Here is a 9,409-nt window from a genome sequence, read left to right on the forward strand (position 1 = left end):
TGGGCCAATCTGTGTCCTGGCTCCCTCCTGTCCATCTCAAGACAGACGGTTCTGACTCTCTCTTTATCTGGGTGCAAGCGTGCCCATCATGTCAAGCCATGTTATGCCGAGCCAAGCCCCAAGAGCCCCTGTACAGCATTAGCAGGGCAATTATACCTTTTACAGACAATAGTGGCTCAGAGCCAAGTATGAACTTACACAAACAGGTTATATAACAAGTGGAGGTGTGCGCCTGAGCACCAAACTCACTGAGTCATGCAGGCTTGAATATCCACCTTGGCCTATTCGTTGACCAAAGCACATTCATATACCTACAACCTTCTTCACAGGGCAGCAGAACACAGCGAGTACAAGCAGGTGAAATGTCAGATGCTTGTAAAACCATCAGATCTCCTGAGACTCACTATCATGAGAACAGCATGGGAGAAACTGCCCCCATGATCCAATTACTTCCACCTGGTCCCACCCTTAACACATGTGGATTATGGGGATTACAATTCAAGATGAAAGTTTGGGTGGGGACACAACCAAACCATATCACATATTCAAAAACTGAACTAACCACCAGCAGATTTACCTCACAAGATAATATTAACAGTAGTTAAAGAAAGTTTTTTAAGGAAGAAGGAAAATACCGGGTGGAAATATTGACCTATCTAAAGGAATGAAAAGCACCAGAAATGGTAACTACGTAAACATATAAGGCTTTTTTTTCTTATTATTCAAACACTAAGGGATATTGGAATTCTGAAATGAAATATGTTCAAGCTATGCACCTGCCACCTAATTTTGCCTCATGGAATCCAAAGGCTACAACCTTCCCAAGAGCTTGAGGAATACATTGAGAGGAATTCCAGCATTCTTTAAGTCCTCTGTACTAGATTTCCTTTGCAGGCCAGAAATTACAGTGGGAAATTCTGTCATTGAAAGGCCTCTTTGGCTGGGTGAGGTGGTTCACACTTGTAATCTCAGCACTTTGGGAGGCCGAGGTGGACTGATTGCTTGAGCCCAGGAGTTCCAGACTGGCCTGGGCAACATGCCAAAACCTGTCTCTACAAAAAGTACAAAAAAAAAAAAAAAAAGTCAGTCATAGTGGCACTCACCTGCGGTCCCAGCTATTCACAGGTCTGACGCAGGAGAATCACCTGAAGGTCTAGGCTACAGTGAGCCATGATCATGCCTCTGCACTCCAGCCTGAGTGAAAGCACAAGATCCTGTCTCAAAAAAAAAAAAAGAAGGCCCAGCCCCAGTGCTGTGCCTGGCACCGGGAATGTCCTGGGTAGAGCTGGCGGAGTGGCGCGCTCTCCTCCACCCGTCGTGGCTGTGTGTGCTGGGCCTGGCTCGCGGCAAACCGAGATGGCAGAGCAGTCGGAGGAGGCTGTGAAGTACTACACCCTAGAGGAGATTCAGAAGGACAACCACAGCAAGAGCACCTGGCTGATCCTGCACCACAAGGTGTACGATTTGACTAAATTTCTGGAAGAGCATCCTGGTGGGGAAGAAGTCTTAAGGGAACAAGCTGGAGGTGACGCTACTGAGAACTTTGAGGATGTCGGGCACCCTACAGATGCCAGGGAAATGTCCAAAACATACCTCATTGGGGAGCTCCATCCAGATGACAGATCAAAGTTAAACAAGCCTCCAGAAACTCTTATCACTACTGTTGATTCTAGTTCCAGTTGGTGGACCAACTGGGTGATCCCTGCCATCTCTGCAGTGGCTGTCACCTTCGTGTATCGCCTACACATGGCAGAAGATTGAACACCTCCTCAGAAGCCAGCACAGGAAAAGCCTGCTTTGGACACAGGAGAAAAGAAGCCAGTGCTAACTACTTCAACTGACGGAAAACTTCACTTGAAAACAATGATTTTAATATATCTCTTTCTCTTTCTTCTGACATTAGAAACAAAACAAAAAGAACTGTCCTTTCTGTGCTCACATTTTTCGAGTGTGCCTTTTTATTCATCACTTTATTCTGATGTTTCTTTAATATGTAATTTACTTATTGTAAGCATGATCTTTTAACAATATATCTGGCTTTTAAAGTAAAAAAAAAAAAGAAGGGAAGGGGAAGGGAGGGGAAGGGAGGGGAAGGGAGGGGGGAAGGAGGGGAAGGGAGGGGAAGGGAGGGGAAGGGAGGGGAAAGAAGGGGAAGGGAGGGGAGGGAAGAGGAAAGGACGGGAGGGGAAGGGAGGGGAGGGGAGGGCCTCTTTGAATCCCATGGAGATAATTTGATCCTGAAGGGATAAAGGCCAAGTGGTAGCACTTACTCAACAGACCAGATGGAGGAGGTTATTGTAATTAACACCCAGGCAAAAGGGCAGTACTTAGAGTGGTTGATCCACAGATATACTTGACATTGGCCAGTTGAGTAACTTGCCCCTTTGACAGATACAGGTAAATGATGAATGGGCACAGGTGGTCCCTGAACACATTTTATGGCTATTTTGCAATTCAGGAATGCATAGTTGGGACTAGAGGGGCGGAGCAAGATGGCCGAATAGGAACAGCTCCAGTCTCCAACTCCCAGCGCGAGCGACACAGAAGACCGGTGATTTATGCATTTTCAGCTGAGGTACTGGGGTAATCTCACTAGGGAGTGCCGGACAATCGGTGCTGGTCAGCTGCTGCAGCCCGACCAGCGAGAGCTAAGCAGGGCGAGGCATCGCCTCACCTGGGAAGCGCAAGGGGGAAGGGAATCCCTTTTCCTAGCCAGGGGAACTGAGACACACAACACCTGGAAAATTGGGTAACTCCCACCCCAATACTGCGCTTTAAGCAAGGGCACACCAGGAGATTATATCCCACACCTGGCTGGGAGGGTCCCACGCCCACGGAGCCTTCCTCATTGCTAGCACAGCAGTCTGCAATCTAACCACAAGGCAGCAGCGAGGCTGGGGGAGGGGCGCCTGCCATTGCTGAGGCTTAAGTAGGTAAACAAAGCCGCTGGGAAGCTTGAACTGGGTGGAGCACACAGCAGCTCAAGGAAACCTTCCTGTCCTGTAGACTCCACCTCTGGGGACAGGGCACAGCTAAACAACAACAACAAAAAAAGCAGCAGAAACCCGACTCTGTCTGACAGCTTTGAAGAGAGCAGCGGATCTCCCCACACGGAGGTTAAGATCTGAGAAGGCACAGACTGTCTGCTCAAGTGGGTCCCTGACCCCTGAGTAGCCTAACTGGGAGACATCCCTCACTAGGGGCAGTCTGACACCCCACACCTCACAGGGTGGAGTACGCCACTGAGAGGAAGCTTCCAAAGTAAGAATCAGACAGGTACACTCGCTGTTCAGCAATATTCTATCTTCTGCAACCTCTGCTGCTGATACCCAGGCAAACAGGGTCTGGAGTGGACCTCAAGCAATCTCCAACAGACCTGCAGCCGAGGGTCCTGACTGTTAGAAGGAAAACTATCAAACAGGAAGGACACCTATACTAAAACCCCATCAGTACGTCACCATCATCAAAGACCAGAGGCAGATAAAACCACAAAGATGGGGAAAAAGCAGGGCAGAAAAGCTGGAAATTCAAAAACTAAGAGCGTATCTCCCCCTGCAAAGGAGCGCAGCTCATCGCCAGCAACGGATCAAAGCTGGTCAGAGAATGACTTTGACGAGATGAGAGAAGAAGGCTTCAGTCCATCAAACTTCTCAGAGCTAAAGGAGGAATTATGTACCCAGAGCAAAGAAACTAAAAATCTTGAAAAAAGAGTGGAAGAATTGATAGCTAGAATAATTAATGCAGAGAAGGTCACAAACGAAATGACAGAGATGAAAACCATGACACGAGAAATACGTGACAGATGCACAAGCTTCAGTAACCGACTCGATCAACTGGAAGAAAGAGTATCAGCGATTGAGGATCAAATGAATGAAACGAAGCGAGAAGAGAAACCAAAAGAAAAAAGAAGAAAAAGAAATGAACAAAGCCTGCAAGAAGTATGGGATTATGTAAAAAGACCAAATCTACGTCTGATTGGGGTGCCTGAAAGTGAGGGGGAAAATGGAACCAAGTTTGAAAACAGTCTTCAGGATATCATCCAAGAGAACTTCCCCAACCTAGTAGGGCAGGCCAACATTCAAATTCAGGAAATACAGAGAATGCCACAAAGATACTCCTCGAGAAGAGCAACTCCAAGACACATAATTGCCAGATTCACCAAAGTTGAAATGAAGGAAACAATCTTAAGGGCAGTCGGAGAGAAAGGTCGGGTTACCCACAAAGGGAAGCCCATCAGACTAACAGCAGATCTCTTGGCAGAAACTCTCCAAGCCAGAAGAGAGTGGGGACCAATATTCAACGTTCTTAAAGAAAAGAATTTTAAACCCAGAATTTCATATCCAGCCAAACTAAGTTTCATAAGAGAAGGAGAAATAAAATCCTTTACAGATAAGCAAATGCTTAGAGATTTTGTCACCACCAGGCCTGCCTTACAAGAGACCCTGAAGGAAGCCCTAAACATGGAAAGGAACAACTGGTACCAGCCATTGCAAAAACATGCCACAATGTAAAGACCATCGAGGCTAGGAAGAAACTGCATCAACTAACAAGCAAAATAACCAGTTAATATCATAATGGCAGGATCAAGTTCACACATAACAATATTAACCTTAAATGTTAATGGACTAAATGCTCCAATTAAAAGACACAGACTGGCAAACTGGATAAAGAGTCAAGACCCATCAGTCTGCTGTATTCAGGAGACCCATCTCACATGCAGAGACATACATAGGCTCAAAATAAAGGATGGAGGAAGATCTACCAAGCAAATGGAGACAAAAAAAAGCAGGGTTGCAATCCTAGTCTCTGATAAAACAGATTTTAAACCGTCAAAGATCAAAAGAGACAAAGAAGGCCATTACATAATGGTAAAGGGATCAATTCAACAGGAAGAGCTAACTATCCTAAATATATATGCACCCAATACAGGAGCACCCAGATTCATAAAGCAAGTCCGTAGAGACTTACAAAGAGACTTAGACTCCCATACAATAATAATGGGAGACTTCAACACTCCACTGTCAACATTAGACAGATCAACGAGACAGAAAGTTAACAAGGATATCCAGGAATTGAACTCATCTCTGCACCAAGAGGACCTAATAGACGTCTATAGAACTCTCCACCCCAAATCAACAGAATATACATTCTTCTCAGCACCACATCGCACTTATTCCAAAATTGACCACATAATTGGAAGTAAAGCACTCCTCAGCAAATGTAAAAGAACAGAAATTATAACAAACTGTCTCTCAGACCACAGTGCAATCAAACTAGAACTCAGGACTAAGAAACTCAATCAAAACCGCTCAACTACATGGAAACTGAACAACCTGCTCCTGAATGACTACTGGGTACATAACGAAATGAAAGCAGAAAAAAAGATGTTCTTTGAAACCAATGAGAACAAAGATACAACATACCAGAATCTCTGGGACACATTTAAAGCAGTGTAGAGGGAAATTTATAGCACTAAATGCCCACAAGAGAAAGCTGGAAAGATCTAAAATTGACACTCTAACATCACAATTGAAAGAACTAGAGAGGCAAGAGCAAACACATTCAAAAGCTAGCAGAAGGCAAGAAATAACTAAGATCAGAGCAAAACTGAAGGAGATAGAGACACAAAAAACCCTCCAAAAAAATCAATGAATCCAGGAGTTGGTTTTTTGAAAAGATCAACAAAATTGACAGACCACTAGCAAGACTAATAAAGAAGAAAAGAGAGAACAATCAAATAGATGCAATAAAAAATGATAAAGGGGATATCACCACGGACCCCACAGAAATACAAACTACCATCAGAGAATACTATAAACACCTCTACGCAAATCAACTAGAAAATCTAGAAGAAATGGATAATTTCCTGGACACTTACACTCTCCCAAGACTAAACCAGAAGAAGTTGAATCCCTAAATAGACCAATAGCAGGCTCTGAAATTGAGGCAATAATTAATAGCCTACCAACCAAAAAAAGTCCAGGACCAGATGGATTCACAGCTGAATTCTACCAGAGGTACAAAGAGGAGCTGGTACCATTCCTTCTGAAACTATTCCAATCAATAGAAAAAGAGGGAATCCTCCCTAACTCATTTTATGAAGCCAACATCATCCTGATACCAAAGCCTGGCAGAGACACAACAAAAAAAGAGAATTTTAGACCAATATCCCTGATGAACATCGATGCAAAAATCCTCAATAAAATACTGGCAAACCGGATTCAGCAGCACATCAAAAAGCTTATCCATCATGATCAAGTGGGCTTCATCCCTGGGATGCAAGGCTGGTTCAACATTTGCAAATCAATAAACGTAATCCAGCATATAAACAGAACCAAAGACAAGAACCACATGATTATCTCAATAGATGCAGAAAAGGCCTTTGACAAAATTCAACAGCCCTTCATGCTAAAAACGCTCAATAAATTCGGTATTGATGGAACGTACCTCAAAATACTAAGAGCTTTTTATGACAAACCCACAGCCAATATCATACTGAATGGGCAAAAACTGGAAAAATTCCCTTTGAAAACTGGCACAAGACAGGGATGCCCTCTCTCACCACTCCTATTCAACATAGTGTTGGAAGTTCTGGCTAGGGCAATCAGGCAAGAGAAAGAAATAAAGGGTATTCAGTTAGGAAAAGAAGAAATCAAATTGTCCCTGTTTGCAGACGACATGATTGTATATTTAGAAAACCCCATTGTCTCAGCCCAAAATCTCCTTAAGCTGATAAGCAACTTCAGCAAAGTCTCAGGATACAAAATCAATGTGCAAAAATCACAAGCATTCTTATACACCAGTAACAGACAAACAGAGAGCCAAATCATGAATGAACTTCCATTCATAATTGCTTCAAAGAGAATAAAATACCTAGGAATCCAACTTACAAGGGATGTAAGGACCTCTTCAAGGAGAACTACAAACCACTGCTCAGTGAAATCAAAGAGGACACAAACAAATGGAAGAACATACCATGCTCATGGATAGGAAGAATCAATATCATGAAAATGGCCATACTGCCCAAGGTTATTTATAGATTCAATGCCATCCCCATCAAGCTACCAATGAGTTTCTTCACAGAATTGGAAAAAACGGCTTTAAAGTTCATATGGAACCAAAAAAGAGCCCACATTGCCAAGACAATCCTAAGTCAAAAGAACAAAGCTGGAGGCATCATGCTTCCTGACTTCAAACTATACTACAAGGCTACAGTAACCAAAACAGCATGGTACTGGTACCAAAACAGAGATATAGACCAATGGAACAGAACAGAGTCCTCAGAAATAATACCACACATCTACAGCCATCTGATCTTTGACAAACCTGAGAGAAACAAGAAATGGGGAAAGGATTCCCTATTTAATAAATGGTGCTAGGAAAATTGGCTGGCCATAAGTAGAAAGCTGAAACTGGATCCTTTCCTTACTCCTTATACGAAAATTAATTCAAGATGGATTAGAGACTTAAATGTTAGACCTAATACCATAAAAACCCTAGAAGAAAACCTAGGTAGTACCATTCAGGACATAGGCATGGGCAAGGACTTCATGTCTAAAACATCAAAAGCAATGGCAGCAAAAGCCAAAATTGACAAATGGGATCTAATTAAACTAAAGAGCTTCTGCACAGCAAAAGAAACTACCATCAGAGTGAACAGGCAACCTACAGAATGGGAGAAAATTTTTGCAATCTACTCATCTGACAAAGGGCTGATATCTAGAACCTACAAAGAACTCAAACAAATTTACAAGAAAAAAACAAACAACCCCATCAAAAAGTGGGCAAAGGATATGAACAGACACTTCTCAAAAGAAGACCTTCATACAGCCAACAGACACATGAAAAAATGCTCATCATCACTGGCCATCAGAGAAATGCAAATCAAAACCACAATGAGATACCATCTCACACCAGTTAGAATGGCAATCATTAAAAAGTCAGGAAACAACAGGTGCTGGAGAGGATGTGGAGAAATGTGAACACTTTTACACTGTTGGTGGGATTGTAAACTATTTCAACCATTATGGAAAACAGTAATGCAATTCCTCAAGGATCTAGAACTAGATGTACCATATGACCCAGCCATCCCACTACTGGGTATATACCAAAGGATTATAAATCATGCTGCTATAGAGACACATGCACACGTATGTTTATTGCGGCACTATTCACAATAGCAAAGACTTGGAATCAACCCAAATGTCCATCAGTGACAGACTGGATTAAGAAAATGGGGCACATATACACCATGGAATACTATGCAGCCATAAAAAGGATGAGTTTGCATCCTTTGTAGGGACATGGATGCAGCTGGAAACCATCATTCTTAGCAAACTATCACAAGAACAGAAAACCAAACACCGCATGTTCTCACTCACAGGTGGGAACTGAACAATGAGATCACTTAGACTCGGGAAGGGGCCTATCATGGGGAGGGGGGAGGGGGGAGGGATTGCATTGGGAGTTATACCTCATATAAATGACGAATTGATGGGTGCTGACGAGTTGATGGGTGCAGCACACCAACATGGCACAAGTATACATATGTAACAAACCTGCACGTTATGCACATGTACCCTACGACTTAAAGTATAATAAAAAATAAAAAATAAAAAAATAGAGGGAATACATAGTTGGAATACATATGCTCAATAACTTGCAGACTACAAATACTGTTTTCCCACTCAGTTTATTTTCCTGGTAGGGAAGGACAATGGAAACCCTTAGAACTTTCCTGTACTCACCAAAAGAGTAAACCAAAAGCCATACTACTTTCCTGGATAAATTGCACAGATTAATGTAACCATCATTTATGATTTCTACAACATCTGCATTCATCTCACCTGCTTGGCCAATGCAGAAAAGAAACGGTCATGAAAATGATATTGGCTTAACATTAACTTAATGAAAGCATGACTCCAATTGATAGGGCCAATAAACACGTACCCTTCTACCTGCAATGCAGCTATTGATTCAAAAAATATTTTTATCTTGACCTGTTAATGAAATACACCAGAAACAGTTTCTTTTCACCTGGCATGGTTATTAACACATCTTTTCTGTTCTACTTAGGGTTAGATCAATTCTCTGTCTGTTTTAATCTATCTGTAGGAACCTTGTTCACCTCTTCATTTCAAAGAATATTATAGCCCTAAGAATGACTAGGGCAGAGAGAAACTCAGGAGGATAGCAGAAGGAGAGCTATGATGATCAGCAAGAGCCATACAATGCAGCTTCTTGGAACCAAGAACTTTGACGATATTAAGGATGTTGGTCCATAGCTTAAAAACAATGGAAAGCCTTTAACAATTTTGAAAGCTTCAGGGATAGGTAAAATTGTGTGTGCATGGGGAGGGGTGGTGGCTTTTTTGGTATTTCAATAACAAGGAGGAATTTATTCTATCAA

The 9,409-nt window shown here is 42.6% G+C and overlaps 1 protein-coding gene across 1 annotated transcript; it reads left to right on the forward strand.

The window, feature by feature from the left end:
- The first annotated feature begins 1,259 nt into the window (after positions 1–1,259).
- On the forward strand, positions 1,260–2,047 carry LOC117074326 (cytochrome b5-like). Its single transcript, XM_033195654.1, has one exon. The coding sequence runs from the start codon at positions 1,357–1,359 to the stop codon at positions 1,759–1,761; it is 405 nt and encodes a 134-aa protein (XP_033051545.1). The 5' UTR covers positions 1,260–1,356; the 3' UTR covers positions 1,762–2,047.
- Positions 2,048–9,409: the final 7,362 nt, after the last annotated feature.

This window comes from Trachypithecus francoisi, unplaced genomic scaffold (genome assembly GCF_009764315.1).
Source record: "Trachypithecus francoisi isolate TF-2019V2 unplaced genomic scaffold, Tfra_2.0 Lachesis_group5, whole genome shotgun sequence".
NCBI classification, from domain to species: Eukaryota; Metazoa; Chordata; class Mammalia; order Primates; family Cercopithecidae; genus Trachypithecus; species Trachypithecus francoisi.

Excerpts from the sequence above, each read along its gene's own strand:
- LOC117074326 (XM_033195654.1), top strand. The coding sequence starts at position 1,357 with ATGGCAGAGCAGTCGGAGGAGGCTGTGAAGTACTACACCCTAGAGGAG.